The sequence below is a fragment of the Bos indicus x Bos taurus genome, chromosome 6, assembly GCF_003369695.1.
Source record: "Bos indicus x Bos taurus breed Angus x Brahman F1 hybrid chromosome 6, Bos_hybrid_MaternalHap_v2.0, whole genome shotgun sequence".
NCBI lineage: Eukaryota > Metazoa > Chordata > Mammalia > Artiodactyla > Bovidae > Bos > Bos indicus x Bos taurus.
Genome location: NC_040081.1, coordinates 100,331,758 through 100,354,330, shown reverse-complemented (window position 1 = coordinate 100,354,330; position 22,573 = coordinate 100,331,758). Strand labels below are relative to the sequence as shown.

The following is a 22,573-nucleotide window of genomic DNA, read 5'->3' as shown; positions in this document are numbered from 1 at the left end:
GACATATCTCCAAGAAGAGAGCAACTCGAGAAAAAGACAAGATAAAGTTAGGGCATAAAATTGTACTTTGGTATGTCCTGTGATCACAACAATCATAAACCAGCCAGCCCTTTCTGACTAGAAATTTCACTGACATCAGGATCCAAAATGTTATGCACCCCCAAGTAATCAAAAGATGAGTTATGCTGTGTATATTCAATATTAGTCTTATGGAGGTAAAAAAAATAAAGTTTAAAATAGTAAAAAATACATTCTAACCTTTATCTCAGCAGAACATAAATCCAACAAAGCACCACTCTCCCCAGCTTCCTGCCTGATAGATGGTTCACATTCCCTCAATTTTTAAAACCACTGGGAAAGCATGTTCTGAGACCCTTGTGTATGTGTGTGTGTGTGCATGCACGTGTGCTGTCGCTTCAGTTATGTCCAACTCTATGTGACTCTATGGATTGTTTCCCATCAGGCTCCTCTGTCCATGAGGATTTTCCAGGCAAAAATACCGGAGTGGGTTGCCATATCCTCCTGCAGGGGATCTTCCTGACCCAGGAATGGAACCCATGTCTTCTGCATTGGCAGACAGATTCTTTACCACTGTACCACCTGGGGAGATCCCTGCTGCTGCTACTGCTAAGTCGCTCCAGTCCTGTCTGACTCTGTGCAACCCCATAGACGGCAGCCCAACAGACTCCTCCATCTCTGGGATTCTCCAGGCAAGAGTACTGGAGTGGGTTGCCATTTCCTTCTCCAATGCGTGAAAATGAAAAGTGAAAGTGAAGTCACTCAGTCGTGCCCGACTCTTAGCGACCCCATGGACTGCAGCTCACCAGGCTCCTCCGTCCATGGGATTTTCCAGACAAGAGTACTGGAGTGGGTTGCCATTGCCTTCTCCAGAAAAGCAGCTGCTGCTGCTGCTAAGTCACTTCAGTCGTGTCCGACTCTTAGCGACCCCATAGAAAGCAGCCCACCAGGCTCTCCTGTCCCTGGGATTCTCCAGGCAAGAACACTGGAGTGGTTTGCCATTGCCTTCTCCAGGGGAGACCCCTATTAGTACCTAAAGAAAGAAGCAGAGATGGAAAGAACAGTAAAGGACAGAAGAGGTCTGAAAGAGAAAGGATGGCTGAGCAGTGAGCTCCACTGGCTCAGTATAGAAGCTGCAATCCCCACAGACCTCTGGAAACTTCAGTCCAACTCCCCTCTGCATTCTGAAAGCCTATCCATTCTGTCAGCCTAGCCAGGACAACAGAGAGAATATGTTTTAAATATGGATCAGGAAAAGCAGACATGTCACCATTTTTCACTTCTGGATGCCTTCCCATGATTCCTGAAAGGATTTCAGGGGATACTTTCTAAGAGGCTTGAGAGAGGAACTCCGAAACCCCCATCCACTTCTAGAACTCCCAGAGCACCCAGGGGATGACACAAAGAACAAAGTGACACTCTTTTCTTAAGGTAGCATGGCTTGGGAACCTGGGATTGAAAGAAAAGTTCATTCTTTTCAGTGCAGGACCTTGAATAAAGATCTAACTCTCCGCTGGACGCTGCTGCTGAAGGGACTGGCTAGTGCCGCACAGACACAGTCTCACAGCCACAGCCTGGCACTGTTTCCTCCAAAGCCTCACTGCCTAGCTGGCTGAGCAGTGACCTGGGAGAGGCTGGTATGCAGGGCTCAGCAGAAGGGGAGAAGGAACTTAGAAAACAGCTGAACGCTTCCGGTAAGTCTCCTCTGACAGTGACCAGAATGCAGCTTTGTCAATTAAAAATCTGTTAATCCTTGACTCAAATGCTCAACATTCCTCAGATTACCAAGACTTCGCAGAGGCAAGGACAATCATTTAAAAATAGCCCACGGGAGATGATAAATGGACGCTATTCCCACTCTGTGGCTGCCCTTTGCCAGCCTGCCCATGTTTTTTTTTTTTTTTTTTTTTTCAGCATTGCCTTCCCTTGCTGATATTTCAGGAGAGAGGGAAGGGGGCATAATGAATAGCAGGGCTAGCCAGGATTCTTGGAGAAGTGCTATAGCTCATGACAAGACAGAAAGTGCAAAACATAAAAAACCCACTTTGTGTTTCAAAGATAAAGTAATTGTTCCCCAGAACATTCCGTGTTACAAATGAGCAGTGATAACCAGGAAATTAGACCTTCTCTCCTTGTTTGGATAAACCCAATTTAGTTGCTGATGGGTGGAGGGAGCAGAAGAGGGGATGTCCTTGAAGCAATGAATTCCTAGCTTTTTTCAGTTTCATTGTCAATTCCTCTATCAATGATGCAATCTTACAGTAACCACAAGATCTCTAGAGATCTGTAAAATATGAGACGTATCTCTCATTTAATTGTCTTTGTGGATGAGAGAGCAATATAAATTAACACTCAATTCCTTGCTTATAATATATGATAATGATTACAACCAGATATTAACTGCTCAAAGGAAAAGATTCAGAAGGAATGAGGTTTAGTTTTTTAAAGTTCCCACTATATCCTGCTTTAAATATGGCTTTTTTCTTCTATTTTTTGCTAATTACTGTATAGAGAATGTTAATCAATGGGCAAATCAAAGCAAAAAGGGGAGAAGGAACCATATTAGATGTTACTCAAATCGGCTTCTGATTAAGTTATTAACTTAGCATACACAACTTTAAAATTATAATAACCTAGTTCCAAGTTAAATAATTTGATTTAATTACTCCCATTTTTAAGTCAAAGGACATTTTAAAATATTTTGATACATAAACATTTTCTAGAAATATTCTTTATTATTTTGTACCCTTTAACTCCCCCTACACAAGTCATTTCTGAAACAGTTTCTTTTACTGATCATAAACTCTAATTTTCCCACTCCTTGTTCCTGATCGTTCATATCTTTGCCCTCTCCCAATGCCACCTTCTGATATATTTGGAAAGTCAAGGTGACCCCTATTTCTAATCAGTGTTAATCAATATGATTGAAAGCCTCCTGAAAAAGAGTCACTACAGATAAAGTGATTACTAAAATTTTCTCATTAGGGAAGGTGAGGCAAGGGCAGGCAGACAGAATCAAAGTGATCTGATGGGAGCACAGGACAGAGACTTGACAGGGACTCATCTCAAGGGGGAACACCAGGGCTGCTGGATGTGGGTCTGGGAACAGCCCAAGGCAGCCTTGGGCCCTCCCCTCAGCATGGTGGGGCCAGCTTGCTTGTTCTCCGGCTGTCAAGGTGATCCCATAGGACCACCGTTCTTTAAGCCCCGCCCATCCGACCCATTCACAGACAGTAACAAACAGATCAATAGGCGCCTCCAGAAGTACGTGCAGACAAGCAAAACCACCTATAAACCACTCTAGTGCAGTTTTAAACTCTTGGTTTCCAAATTCGCATTTTGTCTGAGCATAAACTGACTTTTAAGCATCAGAAAATATCTGTACATTTTTTTTTAAGGACATGAACATATTATCTACCTACCTTTCCGAAAACTAAAACACCGTTTGATTCTTCGGTATGTAGTTTTAGGAATGAAAGTAGTAGACGCCAAGGCACCTGAGGGGCGCTCCCCAGTATTTCGGTCTTCAGGCATCATACAGGCCAGAGTTCTGAACCCGGTTCAGGCTTCCTTTAAAACCTGCCTCTGGACGATCTCAGGACTCCACAGCCACTCTGCCTCATGCTTGTTAGGTTTGAAGCGCGGTTTCCTAGAACTTGAAGATTTTGATCAGCCAGGTCCTGGATGGGGGACAAGTTACCCCCTCTTATTTACTTCTTTTTTGGCCCCCCAAAATAATAATTTCCTTTTCTCTTGCCTAATCCCGAGAGTTCTGGAGGCTGTTTCTTTTTAAAGTTTCTGCAGACATTCCAAAATGCCACAGCAAAAAGAACCACAGCAAGCAAGCTGCACCTCCCATTCAGACAGCAGGATTGTTAAATTTTTTTATTTTTTAATTGAGAACTGGCTTCTCAGCTGGAACTGGGGGGGTACTGAGGTTCCTCTGGAAAGGTCAGCAAATAGCCATGAGCCGGGGGCAAGAGGAACAATGACCACAAGGCCCCTGAGGGATATACTTCAGGACCGTCCTTGCCGGCTCCTTTCATCTGAGCAAAAGGGGAGGCTGGTAATGGCACCTTCTCCAGAAGGCATTTCGATGCATGAGAGATTCTTTTCAAAAAACTCCCTTGGTCCTTTTACAGTACCCCTCAGCCTTTGATGCTCTCGGCGGGCTTCTCCCTTCTGTCTTTAAACTCCCGGGGCTCTCCAGGGAACCGCCACGTCAGAACAGTCCCAGTGCCCCGTTCCAGGAAGGCTCCTCGGAGGATCCCTGTTGGAGGCAGCTGCTCAGGGAGCTTTTCCTCCCCCTTGTCCCGCTCCTGGTCCCCTTTTCTCAGTGAGAGCTGGGCGGGAGCTGGCAGGGCTGCAGCCGCCCTTTCCGCGCCGTGGCTGCGGCTGCCGTCAGTGCCCGTGGTCACATGCAGCAGGTGCAGTCACAACAGTGCGAGGGGGAGGAGGGAAATGCCACGCGGCCCTGTGAACCCCTGGTTTCTTCCTCTGACTTTGCCGCTGCCTCCCCTGGCCGGTCTATTCCTCTACATACCTTCACAGCTGGCTGCCTCAGCCCCAAACCATCCCCACGAGGGGTCAACTTTTTGACCTTTCCTTTCTGCATTTATTCCATTCCTACACAAGATTTTTTTTTTCCAGGTACTTTGCCACTGAATCTATTTGTGAGTGCCGATCTCAATGTGCATATCATTAAAACCTATGGGTGTAGGGACTTCCCTGGAGGCACAGTGGTTGAGACTCACCTTTCAACCCAGGGGGTTTGGGTCCCATCCCTGGGCAGCAAACTAGGATCCCACATGCCTTGTGGCCAAAAAAACAGAGAACATAAATAACAGAAGCGATATGGTAACAAAGCCAGTGAAGACTTTAAAAATGGTCCATATTAAAAAAAAAACTTTAAAAAAAGCAAAAAATATGTGTGTTTATATACACGTGTGTGTGAAACAGAAAAATATTCAAGACATAGCAACAAGGAATCTGCAAGTATAACCACAAAACAAGTTAACTCCTTTACATATATATATATATTTATTTATAACTAAAACGGGTTCTTATGTGTGTTTATACATTTAAATATTTATTTCTCTGGCTGTGGTTTGAAAATTGATCCTGTTTTTATATTTCCCCAGCTCTTGCATGCACCCACTTAACCCCAGCCCCGACGTCTACCAACCTCCTTGGTCCTAGTCACTGAACAATTGACTGGCTAGGTTAATCATTCATCCACCTGGCTGTTCCATGAGCAGATTGGGAATGCGAGTGCTTTAACCCCAACTGACCCCTCAGGCCTCTGGGTGCCTTCTGAGCCTTTCAGCAGGAGTGTTAAAACAGCTGTGAGGAATACTACACAAAGGTCCTCCCTTGAGAAACTTCATCACCATTACTCTGATGAGCATGCCCAGATAGGAGAACTTCTGTTGGAAATCGTTATTATTTCTGTCCCATGGTTCAAACGTTGTTTTTGTTTTCCCTGTCACAGCAGGATGCTAGGAAAATAAGGAACTGTGACATACATAACTCTGTCCACCAAGACAGTGGCAGTGCTGGAGGGAGGCACCTTGGTGACTGAAAACATCTCTCCTCTGAGCCTTGGTATGGAGGGAATGCATGTAATCACAGGACTTTGGAGTTGGACTGAATCTTAGTTGAAACATTTTTCTCCAGTGTTATTTCACAAGTATGGAAACTAGAGGTGGGAGTAACACCACTTATGGGAAATGACACAGTGGTCTGTGTCAGAGGCAGGACCACAGAGCTACTTAATTAACCCCTGCTTGCCCACGTGCTAGTTATTCATCATGAGGATTACATTCAGTATTTTTACTGCCTTGATACATCTCTGACTCAAGGCTTTTCGTAAGGAGACAGAAATATACAGGAAGAACCGTTTTTAGTTAGTAGCTAAAATTAGGCTCTGCATTCAGGTCTAATGAACAACTAATGGAATTCTCACTCTCCCCAGATCCCAGGCTGGGTACCTCCATATACACTGCCTCAAAAACAGTGAAAAAGGAACCCAGAGAAAAAAAGACAAAAACAAACCAACATGACAAAAACAAAACCCTAAAGTTTTCCAAAGTTAAATTCATGTTTTGACATCGCAACTTTTGGATTTGACTTTTAAGCAGATACCATGTACTTCTCAGTGAGCATTATGAATAGGGAAGCAACTGTTTATCGGGGGAAGTTAATCAGGTAACAGAAACCGGAGGTATCTAGATTCAATATTGAACTAGGTTATCAGGTTTGGTTGTTAAGAGAGGATGTCTCCTTTTTGCATTTCCACTGGTTCCTTTCCTTCATCTCAGTATTCATCATAAGTTTGTTGTATTTCATAGGAAGAAACACCAAAGTCTATATTTTATGATTTTCACTTAGTTTTTAATTTCTAAATATTGAAAAGCAAGGCAACTTCCTCAGGTGTTGCCTATATTTTAATTAAAAGTCCAATATAAAAACCATAAATAAGAAATATTTTACATGGATAAACAACCCGAACAAGATAAGCTCCAGGGCCTCATGAAAAACTGTAACTTTAAAAACAAAGGCTGTCAAACTGCAGTTATAGACACTGAATTGTCATAATTGCTTTTCATTGGAGAATACATTTCCCTTTCCTATCTTCATCATAGAATCCAAGATCATTAATCCCAAATAAATACCTGTTGGCTTCCAATCTCCTTCCCACTGCTCAAAGATTGTTGCTGTCATTGGTTAAATGGCATCCATAAAGACTTTTGGAAGGTGACTTTCCACCCTGATTTATCATAGTCTATGTAGTACCTTTGGATGCATCTTCAATATATCGCAAAGAAGACATTTCATTGTCTATAATTGCAGTTCCCCCACCCCAGCCCTAAGCAGTCAGTAATCTACTTTCTGTCTCTATAGATTTCTCTGTCCTGTATTTTCATATAAATAGGACTATAGTTCAGCAGTAAAGATTTGGCCTGTAATGGAGGAGACGCAAGAGATGCAGGTTTGATCCCCAGGTTGAGAAGATTTCCTGGAGAAAGGCATGGCAACTCACTCTAGTATTCTTGCCTGGAAAATTTCACAGACAAAGAAGCCTGCTGGGCTGTGGTTCCTAGTGTTGCAAAGAACTGGACATGACTAAAGCAACTGAGCATGCACACACATACACATACAGCTCCTTCTGACTGGCTTCTTCCTCCTAGCATGTTTTCAAGATTCAATTGCACTGTAGCAGGTATCAATACCTCATTCTTTCTATGGTTGACTAATCCATTGTATGAACATACCACTTTCTGTTTATCCATTAGTGCATTTCCACTTTTTGGCATTTAGGAATAATGCTGCTATAAATATTGATGTACAAGCTTCCCAGGTGGCACAATGGTAAAAAATCTGCCTGCCAATGCATGAGACACAGGAGATTTAGGTTTGATACCTGGGTCAGGAAGATCTCCTGGAGTAGGAAATGGCAACCCACTCTATATTCTTGCCTAGAAAATCCCATGGACAGAGAAGCCTAGTGGGCTATGGTCCATGGGGTCACAAAGAATCGGACGCAAATGAATGACTGAGTACACCAATATTGACGTACAATTTTCCGTGTGGACATACATTTTCATTTCTTTTGGGTATATACCTAAGATTACAAATGTTGGGCCATATGGTAACTCTATGTTTAATCATTGAGGAACTGCCCAAGTTTTCCAAAACAGCTACATTTTACATTCCCAACAGGAATATAGGGAGGTTTCTATTTCTCCGCATCCTCACCAATACTTGTTATTATTGAACTTACTGATTCCAGCAATCCTACCGTGTATGAAACAATATCTCATTGTGCTTTTGATTTTTATTTCCTTGATGACTAATAATGCTGTGCATCTTTTCATGTGCTTATTTGGATATTTGTATGTTTTCCTTGCAGAAATGTTTATTCAGAGTCTTTGCCCATTTTTAAATTAATTCTAATTGAGTCAAAATTTTGATTTGTCTTTAGTTTTGAGCTGTAAGAGTTATATATATATTCTGGATACAAGTGCAAAATCAGATTTATGATCTGGAAATACTTCCTCCCATTCTATGGGTTGTCTTTTCACTTACTTGATGGCATTAATTCAGATTTTTTTGAAGGACTCAACTATACTCATTCTACTTATCACACTTTTAAACACTCTTGTTTTTTATGTACTGAATAATATACTATCAATAAAACAGGGACGTGTAATTGTGGGCTTCCCAGGGGGTGCTGGTGGCAAAGAACGTGCTTGCCAATGCAGGAGACATAAGAGACGCTGGTTTGATTCCTGGGTTGGGAAGATCCCCTGGGGGAGGGCATGGCAATCCATTCTGGTATTCTTGCCTAGAGAGTTCCATGGACAGCAGAACCTGGTGGGCTACAGTCCATAGGGTCACAGAGAGTCAGACATGATTGCAGAGACTTAGCACACGGTCCCACAGTGAAAGTAACAGGTCACACTATTGTGTAATAAAGCAGGAAGCTCACTAGTCAGAAGACACAAGGTTTCTTCCTACTTATATTATTCATGATATGACACTTGAAAGTCATTCTTTCTCACTGGGTCTTAATGACCTAATCTACAAAATGTGAGGTTGAACTAATGGAGTGATTTTAAAATATTCTTAATCAGTGAAAAACTCAACTTATTTTCAAGGAAGTACTAAGTAGAACTCCTAGGATAAAGGAATTCTCAGTCACATAAATTTATTGTTTATTGCCCAAATTTATAATATTTCTTTAAAAATCAATCAGTAAGTATAGAGGAGCCATATTAATACAAACACTTGAAACAAGATTTTTGGTGACATTTGCAACCTTCTATCGGGATCAGCATCAGTTTGGTTCTGCATTCTGTAATAACTTTAGAAAATTCTGACTTTAAGATGAGTCACAAAAGATTTCTTGCAAACTGAATGAGTAAGAGCTTGGTGTGCAATCTCTTAACACTCTTCAATTAAACAAAGAGGGCAAGAGAAGATTTATTCTTCAGACTATTGTTTCTATTCTAAGTGCTCTATGTTAAAATAGATCTCTTTAAAAGTAAATTTGAATCAAGCATTTGCAAAATTTTTGAAGCATATCCCATAGGATAAAGAATGTAAACCAATCAACTGCTAGAGTTCCAGGTTCATAAATTTGAAGATTAATACTTAAGAACCAAGATCATTTGTGATACCCCTGTGCTGACAGGACTTCTTGTGGCCACTGATCTGGTGAAGTAAACTGGATCTCATTCGTTTTCCTTAAGAAAAGGACAGATGGAAGAGGAGGAAAGGGAGAAAGTAACACACTTGATGGAAATAATCCCCCAATAAAAGTACCATTTTCTACAGATATTAAGAATCCTCCTGAACTCAGGAGCCCCCAAAATCTGATAATGGAGGGAGAAGACGGTCTTTAGAAACAACACAAACTTTGAAAATACATATCCTTAGTATTCCCCATAAATCCTTGACCCTGAAGGTAACAGCACATGTATCTCTCATGAATAATCATGAAGACCCCTCTGCTAAGACACCGGGATGGAGTCCTAGCCCACCAGCCTCTTCAAACATTTTGAAGTCACTTATTAGCCATTTTAGTATATGAATAGGGTGACCATACAAATTGCCATCCAAACTAGGACACCATGAGAGTGAGAGGTAGCACTGTCAATAATTAGCCTAGGACAACAGTTGTAAACCACACTGTTACCAGGCAAACTGGGATGAAAGGTCAACCTCTCCTTTTCCCACATCATTGTTGCTAAATGACCAACAATTTTCAGACATGTACCACCGCTTTTATAAAATATCAACATATCTTCCATGCAAGTTCACTATTTTTACTTTAACCTAACTTTTCAACTTTTTTAACTAAATTTTTGAAGTTATTTTAAAATATAATGAGGTCAGTCATTAAGAAGCATCTGATATGTTAAGGGAAAAACATTTCACGTCTGAATTCAGGGTGCTGACAATACACAAAAGAGAATATAAAATAAATACAAAAGTTGCAGTTGCTTTATTAAATATGCATTTGATTTATGCCATCTATTTTAACTACATCAACATAAAATAATTAGGTTTTACCGTCTTAGAAATACATGTTAGTTATAGATGAATATTTTGGGGTCCTTATTTATTTGGTTTCTTTCTTATTTATTTCTTTCTCTTGAAATATGTTTTTCTGTTTATATCATTTTATTTTATAATACTTGACAGAAAATATCACATCTTTTATCTTTCCTTCCCTCTTTTAGCTCTGTTCATAGCACCATAAACCTTATTCTTCAAATACGTATTCTTTACACTGTATAAATAATATTTAAAAAAAAAAACACATTATCAAACCCAGAAATGCTTTCCTGATTTAAAAGATTTTTTTTTTTAACTCTGTTAATTAGCAGATTCTCATTTAATGCTTTGCTACTTCTGTTTGATACCACCGTGCATCTGGGAACTGAAATCTCATCCAAAACTAACAGTCAAAATGTTTTTTTGTCCTGTATCTACATGCAATTAACTAATCCACATTTATGGTATCAGGGTCATATATATTGTTAGTACAATATAAAAAGGAACAATCTAAAATAAAAGAAAAATATTATATCTTTTTATAATTCAAAGTATTCATGAAAGAAATTTGGTTACTAATGATATTTGATCCAAATTCCCAGGTGGTGCTGGTGGTAGAGAACCTGCCTGCCAATGCAGAAGACATGAGACATGGGTTCGATCCCTGGGTTGGGATGATCCCCTGGAGTAGGAAATGGCACCCCCACTCCAATATTCTTGCCCGGAATATCCCATGGACAGAGGAACCTGGTGGACTACAGTCCATGGGGTCGCAAAAGAGTCGGACACCATTGAAGCTACTCAGCACACACGCAGCATCTAGAAGTTACTTAGATATGTGTCTAAAAATAAATCAGTAGTCTACTACTTACTTTAACATTCATTCATGTGAAAATAGGAGTTGATAGTGACACTGGCTTGGGGAAAGGATGAACAGGTTTGGCCAACCTTCCTGTTTTTCCATGATTTTAAAATCTGCTCACCTCCTCCAAACGGTCCCCAGATGACTCGGCGGATGGACTTGACCCAGTCTTCCATATCATTCTGGGTGCTCGCCATAAGGAGATAGCTCTCATGATTGGCTGTCATTCGATCTCGATCGCCTCCTGTAAAAAGACAGGAGCAGTTACACATGAGTGTGTGCTCAGCCAAGTTTCCTCATCAGCTGCCTCCGATGAATCCCTGAAACATAAACTGTACCTAATGCAGCTAGCACTAGGTTCTACCCAATGAATTGAAAATATTTACCATGGTTTCAGCATGGGGGAAAAAAAAGAATCTGCTTAAAAGGGAAAGGCTCTTATGTTTCCAAGAGAAAGCCAGCAAACAAATGTCATTCCCCAAACAAAGCCTAGCTTTTTGTCCTAGCAACAGCCCATAGGCCTGCATTAACTCATAATCCAGTCTATTCACACTGCACTGCTGAATAAGGAAAAATAGCAATAGCAAAATGAAAGATGGAGAAGTGGTCCACAGAGCCTGAGCTTTCATTCCAAGCAAGAACTGAATGGTCTGCCTTTGCTCGGCATACACAGGGAGGCCACCAGGACATCATGGTTGAGAACAAGAGTCCAGGAGAGGGAAAGAGCCACATGTGAAAATCTGACCCAGAGGTCTCGCCTCTATTTTACTGTGCTGGAAAGGGGAGCCTCTTCTCCTTGATCACACTTTCAGGGGAACAGACAAAAGACGACAGAAGCCTGGCCAGTCACAACGGCCAAATCAACATCCCAAATGGCCCTCCCACCTAAGAGTGAGCTTTAGGAAACCTCAGCAGTTAACTCCTTGCTTGTTTTTGTGCAGGTGCTAAGTTGTATCTGACTCTTTGCAATCCCATGAACTGCAGCATGTCAGGCTTTCCTGTCCTTCAATATCTCCCGGAGTTTGCTCAAACTCATGTCCACTGAGTTGGTGATGCCCTTCAACCATCTCATCCTCTTCGCCCCCTTCTCTTTCTGCCTTCAATCTTTCCCAGCATTAGGGTTTTTCAGTGACTTGGCTCTTTGCATCATGTGGCCAAAGAAAAGCTTTAGCTTCAGCATCAGTCCTTCCAATGACTATTCAGGGTTGCTTTCCTTTAGGATTGACTGGTTTGATCTCCTTGCTGTCCAAGGGACCCTCAAGAGTCTTCTCCAAACCACAGTTCAAAAGCATCAATTCTTTGGCTCTCAGCCTTCTTTATGGTCCAATTCTCACATCCATACATAACTGCTTGTTGGTTTCTCTTATTTCCTCCTCCCCCTCCCGGAAAGACAACACATACACTTTGAAACCTGTATAATCTCTGAAATCAATCTTGAAATGCTAGTGGTCTCTGAAACATTTTTATGCTTAAAGGAGTATTTCTGAAAACAAGTATCTGAGACTGAACTGCTTCACTCTCTTTACTCATGACTAGCATTGTTCACAGAAGGAATAATTAAGAAATTGGATCACTAAATACTTCATTCTGAATTCTGATAATATGTTAGTATTATTCGATTTCTAAGGTGGTCAAACTATCTATGCACAATTTAATTTTCATGAAGTGCTGGAAAGGTGTAGCCTTGGTTTGGATGCATTCATACCCAGTGTTTTATTTGTTTGAGACATTGTTGTCATTTGTTTGTAAGTGATCAGAGCAGATACCAACTGTTTTAATTCACAGCCCTTTAGTTCTGAGAGCTGGCTATCACACGTTGCAATTGAAGGAGCTCAAAAACAGCTCCTTTATGAGAAGCTTGAGGCTCCAATTTACAAGTCCCACCACTCCTTATTCTTGCACATCCAGCCTCATTTGCAAAGCTCCAAAAACTCTAGAATTTGAGTTTGTGTTCTCTGAATTTTATACAAATGTCCTAGGTTGGAAATATGACGTTTCTAGCATGATGCAAGTTAACAGAACAGGTGAGAGGTTAGAGAAATGAAATAACTTTAAGCCAATCAGTAGAAATGCCAGCATTGGTGTTTTACATTTCAATACAATTGAATTAGGGGGTGGGGAGGGTGAGGGACAACATCCAATCAATTTCCTAAAGTTTATAAATCTCTTGAATAAACAAGAGGAGCCTTTTCACTTTGAAGAGAACAGCTCACTATTAGGGAAACAATGACCCTCTTACACTTCTAGGTCTATCCTAGGTCAATCCTCATACTTGTATCTGAAATAGTATAGGTTCAGAATATCAGAGAAAACCCTGCTGAAACCGCAGTTATATTTTCTATTAGCAGTGTATCTTCTGGGAAATCACATAACTTCTGGAAACTCAGTATTTTTAGTCATGCTTTAGAAATAATAGTCTCTAATAAATTTTTTGTGAAAATCAAATGAAACGAAGTTAAAATACTAGTACTGTTAGGCTGAAAGAGAAATTCTGAAAATATTCATTCATTCTAATTTAACTGCCTCCTGTATCTACAAATGCAAAAAGGACATAGTACATCTAATCTGACCTCAGAGATATACACGTCGAGTATGCTACTAAGGGCTTAGGAACAATTAGTCAGTAATACACATACACAGGAGGAGGCTTTTTTTTTTTTTTTTTAGAAGGCTGTCTTTCTTTGATACATAACACTGCACATTAAAATTGTATACTGTACATGTAGGAAAATTTGCTAAGTCACTTCAGTCGTGCCTGACTCTCTGTGACCCCATGGACTGTAGCCCGCCAGGCTCCTCTGTCCATGAGCTTCTCCAAGCAAGAATACTGGAGTTGGTTGTCAAGCCCTTCTCTAGGGGATCTTCCCTGTAGGAAAATCTACCACACATTAATATGCATATGCATGACTGTGTGACGTAAGTAGCAGAAAGAACTAAATGACAAAAGAAAAAGATGCTTCATTTGGCATGGCATAGTACTAAAACTTTATTCTGTATCTGATCCACTCATAAAAAACATTACCATTTTGAAATCAAAATATTTTAATTATTGTCTTTGCCTGGAGGATGCTTAGCAATTCAGACAGCAATATCCTGCTGTGTCACGCCCAACCCTGGCAGAGACAGGCCTAATAATGAAAGTGAGCGACAGCCACTGGAGTGTTTCTGCCTGAAAACAGGGGGAAAAAAAGAGAATGATAAGCACTACAGGCCATTATCCCCTGACTTTTCATTTGATTCTCTATCTCTGCCAACGATGTTGTGTGTCTGACCCTGAATCTCATTTTGACTGTCAATCACAAATATAAAATCCCACCTGTGAATTTCACCCATGGATATAGATCTCGATTCTTCAGTTGAATTAGCAGAAGAAGGGGAAGAAGATTTAGAAAGACTTTTCTCTATGGGTCTCAGTGGAAATAAAAGACTCATTGCTAAGAATGTGATTAAAACAATTGGAGACATTTGTATAGATATGAACTAAATTCTCTGCACTAAAGGTATGTAATTTCTAACTGGAGAAGCCATCTGTTCCTAATTCATGATCCTTCAGTTCTGAGAGTACGGTATTCTGAGAGTACACAGTTCTGGTATGGTGCCTTGCAATTGCAGGGACTCAAAGACAATTTATTAAATGTATGATTTGATAAATGAATAAGCTCAATGTTGACTTTCAAGGATTTGGATCAAGTTTCACTCTTAATGTTCCATTTAACTATTTAACCTAAAATTCTTTCAAAAGGTAAAATTTTAAACTGTATCCTTAAGTAACTATCACCAGAGTGATAGTAGCCTACCAGGCTCCTCTGTCCACGGGATTTTCCAGGCAAGAGTACTGGAGTGGGGTGCCATTGCCTTCTCCAGATAGGATTATAGTCATCTTCAATCCATGTATATGTGTATATATGGATATATATTATAATATAACCAGTATATATTTTCCATTTGTAAACTCTGCTTGAACATGAATATCTATACAGTGCTATTTTTATTTTTTAAAACTACCTTTTAGATATTAACCTGGATTGGTAGCAATGCTTTGGTGCTAGTGTTAACACTTCAAGCATTTGATTTTAAATTAACCAAGTAGGTCACATAATTCAATTTTACTTGTTTATATGTAATTGAAAGTATGTATACATTTCATTGGGATCTTCTGTATATTTGCATTTAATATGAAGTTTTTCCTTCCCCAAAATAAAATAATTGGCATGATTAACTTTTGCAAAAATTAAAAAGTAGATTAAGAAAAAGCTTAATGTAAAATTCAAGTGTATGTGTGTGTGTGTGTGAGTCGCTTAGTCGTGTCCAACTCTTTGTGACCCCATGGACTATCGCACATCAGACTCCTCTGGGATTTTTTCCAGGCAAGAATACTGGAGTGGGCTGCCAATTCCTTCTCCAATGGATCTTTACTACCCAGAGATAGAACCCACATCTCCTATGTCTCTTGTATTACAGGTGGATTCTTTACTTAACCCTGAGCCATGGGGGAAGGCCAAAGTAGATGTACAGTTATTCAATAAATAAATACAAATATTTACTACATGGAAACTTCAACCCCTCTTATATGACAAAATAATAATTTAAAAGATAATACTTTTGACGAAAACCTCTGCAAAGATTTTAAATATTTAAGAGAAATATTGGGAATGGTATACTGAGATATATATGCTCACTGTTGATGGGAATATGGATAATATTCCTTATGATGAAATCACTAAAATTAAGATTTTGAAGAATATTTATTAATATGAACCTTTAATACACAAGAGAATGTACAAATTATATAGATACACATATGATATCTCTATTTTCAATAGATAGAAAGCCAGATAAATAAGATACTAGATTGAAACACACGATAATTTTAATGATGATTATCTGTGAATGCTAGGATTGGAAAATTTTTGCTCTCTTTTGGTGCTTTTCTGTATTTTCCAGATGTTCAGCTACGTATTATTTTATCATCAGAAAGAAATTATTGCAAAGAAGAAATGATAAGAATTGTATGCTCATGAAAGCATTAATCAGCAAAAATCCCAGGTGAGCTGGAAGGTAATTATGACTAACTTCATTCAGTGCTGCTTAAAATGGTTCAATTTTGAACTTTCAGAATTCTCAGTAGGTTATTTACCTGTAACCTCTTTCCTCTTTCCCAAAATACATCCTTGAGTACATTCCCAAGAGAGGATTTGGGACAGCAGACCAGCATTGCTCAAAGTACAGGCTGTATCATGTAACTAGGACTTTCTCAGTAAAATAGGCTGCTACCTTTCTTAAAGACAATATTTAAAGAAATATTTCGCTGAATTTATTGTGTGGAAATTTCCAAAAGCAGTCACCAAAGTAGGTTATTATCCCTTGGAGAATTAACTGTAAATTGTTAAAATTATGAACTTAAAAGCAAAATGATCAGAAGTGAAATATTATATGTGTATCAGCTCAAGTAAACAAACTTTTAAAGATACACAGTGAACTACTTGTTTGTGTTTAAACTTTAAAACAACTTGCTCATGGGAAACATTTGGGTTCAGTTTCCAGGCAGAGTTCATGGTACAGACCTGAGGACATTTCAGTGAACACCTCTGATACTGTTAATAATTTCAAGGGCAAAATGTTTCCTCATTTCCAATTACAGATCAGTTCAGACTGAGACCTAGTTACTACCAATTTAATTAGAGCTTACAGAAAATATTTAAGTGTTTCAAGTAGGGTTATTAATTTCTACACATATGACTCCAAGGTCTTAATTTTTTAAGCATTATTTTCTTCAACACTTAGTCTGAGTCTTCAGTAGTAGAACTTTAATGATAAATTGCAAGATAAAAAGCAAATTATGAAGCACATCAGTGGAAAGTTACTGAAATAGAAAAACATTTCTTCCCTTTTATGGAGAATGACATTTGGAAAACAACCAGTGTCCTGTGAACTACAAGCAACAAATTGTAGGTTTCTATGGATACAGTCATCTCAATAAACAACAACAAAAAAATAATAAAATAGCATGTAATTTACAAAATAAGGCCAGAAAACAAATTGACCTCACATTCAATATCCTTTTCATTTTTTCATGGGTACTATAGAGACATTGTTCTCTGAAAATTAAGAGTTTTGGTATGCTTTACTAATCATAATTTTTACAAGTATTTTTTCCTCCAAGGTTAATTTCAAAAATATCAGAGTGGCAAAATTTCAATGCATTTTGTCAACAGAAACTTTGCATTAATCTTTAATGAGATTTAAAAAATTTTAATACTCTTAAACAAGAAAATGAGAATTAATTAAAGGCCGAAGGCTGTACCATCACTCTGTAGTCTGCTGTCAGGACACGGCAAACACATTACTAAATGTCTTACATTATAATATAATTAATGTGACATTTTAATTTCATGACTACTTTATAATACTGTTTTACATACTTCTTATACTCCTTGCTAGATCATATTCTCTTTGGAAGAAGGAATCATCCTATCATATATAGCTACATTATGTGTAAGCTGAAAACAGCTGTAAATGCACATTTATTAACCAACTATGATTGGTATTTATTATTTATAGTACATTTCTAAAATTTTCTAATAATATTTACAAATGATTTATTTTGAGAGTCTGCCTATACTTGGCTAGTTGCTGTTGTTCAGTCACAAAGTCATGTCCGACTTTTTGCAACCCTACAGACTGCAGCACACCAAGCCTCCCTGTCCTTCACTATCTCCTGGAATTTGCTCAAATTCATGTTCATTGAGTCTGTGATATCTAACCATCTCATCCTCTGTCATCCCCTTTTCCTTTTTGCCTTCAATCTTTCCCAGCTTTAAGGTCTTTCCCAGTGAGTTGGCTCTTTGCATCAGGTGGCCAAAGTATTAGAGCTTCAGCTTCAGCATCAGTCCTTCCAGTGAATATTCAGGGTTGATTTTCCTTAGGATTGACTGGTTTGATCTCCTTGCTGTGCAAGGGACTCTCAAGTGTCTGTCTTCAGCATATTTCTAAAGTATCAATTCTTCAGCACTCAGCCTTCTCTATGGTCCAACTCTCACAGCCATCCATGACTACTGGAAAAAACATAGCTTTGACTAGATGGACCTTTGTCAGTAAGGTGATGCCTCTGCTTTTTAATATGCTGTCTAGGTTTGTCATAGTTTTCCTTCCAAGGAGCAAGCGTCTTTAATTTCATGGCTGCAGTCACCATCTGCAGTGACTTTGGAGCCCAAGAAAATAAAATTTGTCATCGCTGCCACTTTTCCCCTTTTGTTTGCTGTGAGGTGATGGGAAGATGCCATGGTCCTAGTTTTGTTTTCTTTTTAAATGTTGAGTTTTAACCCAGCTGTTTCACTCTCCTCTTTCACCTTTATCAAGAGGCTCTTTAGTTCCTTTTTGCTTTCTGTCATTAGGGTGGTATCATCTATACATCTGAGGTTATCGATATCTCTCCCTGCAATCTTGATTCCAGTTTGTGATTCATCCAGCCTGGCATTTTGCATGATGTACTCTGCATATAAGTTAAATAAGCAGGGTGACAATATACAGCCTTGATGTACTCCTTTCCCAATTTGGAACCAGTTTGTTGTTCCATGTCTGGTTCTAGCTATTGCTTCTTGACCTGCATGCAGGTTTCTCAGGAGGCAGGTAAGTTGGTATGCTATTCCCATCTCTTTAAGAATTTTCCACATTTTGTTGTGTGGATACATAGTTAAAGGCTTTAGCATAGTCAATGAAGCAGAAATAGCTATTTTCCTGAAATTCCCTTGCTTTCTCTATGATCCAACGGATGTTGCAATTTGATCTCTAATTCCTCTGCCTTTCACAAATCCAAAGGGTACATCTGGGAGTTCTTGGTTCAAGTACTGTTGAAGCCAAGTTTGAAAGATTTCGAGCATAACCTTACTTGCATGTAAAATGACTGCAATTGTCCAGTAGTCTGAAATTCTGTGACACTGCCCTTCTTTGGGATTGGAATGAAAACTGACCTTTTCCAGTACTATGGCCACTGCTGGGTTTTCCAAATTTGCTGACATATTGAATACAACACTTTAATAGCATCGTCTTTTAGGATTTTAAATAACTAGCCTGGAATTCCATCACCTGCTAGCTTTGTTTGTAGTAATGTTTCCTAAGGCCTACTTGACTTCACACTCCAGGATGTTTGGCTCTAGGTGAATGATCACACCATCATTATCCGGCTACAGATACAGAAAGCATTGACCTAAAAATTCTATACCGTACAAATGATTTCTGATGATCTTTCTACAGGCTTCACTCTAAGAAATGTCCAAATATGTGACTATCAGAGCAAAAGTGATGCCTGGATCAAATTGCAAGGACAGATATGTGCTTATGAAGAAGTACTGAAAAGTGGTTAAGAGTTAAGACAGAGAAGCCAGATTCAAGTTCAAATTACTCACTGACTAGCTATGAGATCCCTCAGCTTTAACTGAGGGTGATGAGTACCTGCTTCTTAGCATTATTGTGAATTAATCGGATAAGTAATACCACAAAATATGTTGTATAGTACTTGAGACATAGAATACCCTGCTGTTGTAACTGCCATGTATCATTGCATGCCTGCTTAGTCATGTTTGATTCTTTGTGACCCTATGGACTGTAGCCTGCTAGACTCCTCTATCCATGGGATTTCCCAGCAAGAATACTGGAGTGGTTGCCATTTCCTTCTCCAGGGGATCTTCCATGATCCAGGATTTGAACCTGCATCTCCTGTGTCTCTTGCACTGGCCGGCAGATTCTTTACCAACTGCACTAGCTGGGAAGCCCCACTGCCATGTAAAATTCAAACATAAAGTTTTTTGATAAATTAATTAAATATTTATAATTTGAATCTTTAAAATGCAGGAAAGTAGCTTACTTTTGAAAAGTATACATATATTCTGACTAAAGCTATGTCAAAGCTACGGTTTTTCCAGTAGTCATGTACGGATGTGAGAGCTGGACAATAAAAAAGGCTGAGCACCGAAGAATTGATGCCTTAGTACTGTGGTGTTGGAGAAGACTCTTGAGAGTCCCTTGGACAGCAAAGAGATCAAATCAGTCCATCCTAAAGGAAATCAACCCTGAATATTCACTGGAAGGACTGATGTTGAAGCTGAAGCTCCAATACATTGGCCACCTGATGCGAAAACTGACTCATTGGAAAAGACCCTGAAAAGGGAAAGACTGAAGGCAGGAGAAGAAGGGGACAGCAGAGGATGAAATGGCTGGATGGCATCACCAACTCAGTGGACATGAGTTTGTGCAGACTCCGGGAGATGGTGAAGGACAGAGAAGCCTGGCATGCTGCAGTCCATGGGGTTGGAAAGAGTCAGGCATGACTGAGATGACTGAGGGACTGAACAACAAAGCTTACTTTTGAAAAAAATTATATTTATATATATATATATATATATATATATATATATATATTCCAACTATACTTAAGGAAAGTCCTTTTATAGGAAAGTAACCATTGATTTATCTTTTAAGGAAATGTTAATTTTCATATTGGTCATGTTTTAAAAGTACAATTGTGATACATTTTTTTCAAATGATTAATTAAAATTTTAAAACCTTAAATAGACACAGTTCATATTTCCTCTAATTTTCTACATTTCTTGGACTCATTCTTTAAAAAACCTACTATTTGTGCTGAGGATATTAACTATAAAAAGTGATACAATTTTTTACATTTTGGGTAGCTGTTTTCCAGATTGCACTGAGCAGTCAATAGAAGCCGAATTTAAATCCAACAATACGTTTTGACTCACTTCTGTCAAAGATTCAGGATCTAGTCACTTTCTTCACAGTATCTAATTAAATTATGCTGATGAAAACTGAGAATTTAAAGTAGAACATTTCTTTAGAAGAACCAAAATATGTAGACGTTTGCCTTTTAATTTAGCTTGGCTTACTTTGGGAGATCAATGAATTAAAATCTTATCTGATTGACATAGAAGGCATGCAACACAACGAGAATAAATGACATGTATATTCGGATCAGAGTTACTCTGACAGTGGTGATACAGATGGAAGTTACAAATGAAAGCAAGTCCTGATGCAATAATCTACCAGTTGTAGCAAATGAAATGCCATTCACCGTTTAAAAAGCAAGGCAGAGAGGTTTCGCTTTGAATGAATCTAAAATGAAAAGTGTTCTTCAGTAGGGAGGTCCCTTAACAGTATAATTGATGACTTTAATATGGGGAATATTGGGAAATTTTGGAGAAATGTTTTGGAGTTATATTGAATTTTATATTCCATATGAACATAATAATAAACTTTTTATTGCAGCATTTCTCAAAGTGTAATGAAACTCGTATCTGTCCAAGAGAATAATAGGAAACAACTGAGAACTCGTTAGACATGCGAATACTTGGTCCCAAGCCCAACTGAATGAGAAACAGTGGTGGTGGGACCCAGTAACCTGTGTTTTCAGGTGCTTGCCAGAAGATTTTGATGCACCATAAAGTTTAAAGAAATCAACCATGAATAGTCATCGGAAAGACTGATACTGAAGCTGAAAATCCAACACTTTGGCCACCTGATGCAAAAAGCTGACTCATTGGAAAAGACCCTGATGCTGGGAAAGATGGAGGGCAAAAGGAGAAGGAGGCAGCAGAGGATGAGAAGGTTAGACAGCATCACCAACTCAATGGACGTGAGTTTGAGCCACCTCCGGGTGATAGTGGAGGACAGGGGAGCCCGGAGTGCTGCACTCCATGGGATTGCAAAGAGCCAGACATGACTTAGTGACTGAACAACAAGAGATTTGTTATAACAGGCAGAACTTACAATTTTAGAATTGATGCGTTTCAACTGCATTCATTGTATTAGCTTGCATCCATGTCTCATTCTTTCATTGACAGCCATTAAGCCAGAATGTGTTAAGCTTTAAAGCTATGAATCATATAACTTATCTAATTGCTTATTTGCATTGTAAATGATTAACACTCTGCAACTAGTTTTGCAAGGACCTGTCTTTCAAGTTGGAATTAGAGTCTATCAAATTTGTGGGCCTCATGCATTAAAGATTCTATGCTTTTATCAGAGTAAACATTAGAGCATTTATTTTTGCACTTGAATACAGATTCATTTTCCTCTTTTCTTGGTTCTCAGAGTCTGAAGAATGAAACAACATTGAATTTGGGGAGACATACCATTTTTGAAAATCTAGATTAGAAACTTGAAAAAATTATAAAAATCCTCTCATACTGTTGTTTAGTCACTCAGTTGTGTCTGACTCTTTTGTGACCCCATAGACTGTTGCCCACCAGGCTCCTCTGTCCATGGGATTCTCCAGGCAAGAATACTGGAGTGGGTGACCATTTCCTCCTCCAGGGGATCTTCCTGACCCAGGGATCCAACTCACATCTCTGCATCTCCTGCATTGCAGGCAGATTCTTTACTGCTGAGCCATGGGTAAGCACCACCCCCCACCAAGTCCTCTCATATCCTACTGCTTTTATCATTTTTGAATAGTGCAAAAATGCAGGATGAATAATATTATGACAATTTCAAGGTAAATTACCTTTATCTCCTGATTTTACTTGGTTTCTACAACTACCCTGAGAAATAAAACAGAACATTCATTCATTTATTCAATTAATGTTGATCGAGCAACTGTACCGTGTCACTCTTCTG

At 39.1% G+C, this 22,573-nt stretch overlaps 1 protein-coding gene and 1 long non-coding RNA gene across 8 annotated transcripts in view; one reads left to right on the top strand and one right to left on the bottom strand.

Annotated features, from left to right (window-relative positions):
- Positions 1-22,573, bottom strand: part of ARHGAP24 (Rho GTPase activating protein 24) — a 546,151-nt gene that overhangs the window by 61,784 nt on the left and 461,794 nt on the right. For 5 of the 6 annotated variants that reach the window (XM_027544942.1, XM_027544944.1, XM_027544946.1 and 2 more), the window contains one exon: positions 11,064-11,186. In XM_027544942.1, coding sequence (XP_027400743.1) covers positions 11,064-11,186 — 123 coding nt within the window. Of the gene's footprint in view, positions 1-3,440; positions 4,420-11,063; positions 11,187-22,573 lie in introns of those variants that run through there. The other variant, XM_027544943.1, reaches the window with a different exon arrangement.
- Positions 1,030-21,477, top strand: LOC113894481. 2 transcript variants are annotated; one of them, XR_003511601.1, is made up of 3 exons: positions 1,030-1,712; positions 15,887-15,988; positions 21,224-21,477. It is a non-coding gene; the product is annotated as an uncharacterized LOC113894481 (long non-coding RNA). The 2 variants fall into 2 exon arrangements; XR_003511602.1 differs by lacking the exon at positions 21,224-21,477 and adding an exon at positions 19,196-19,569.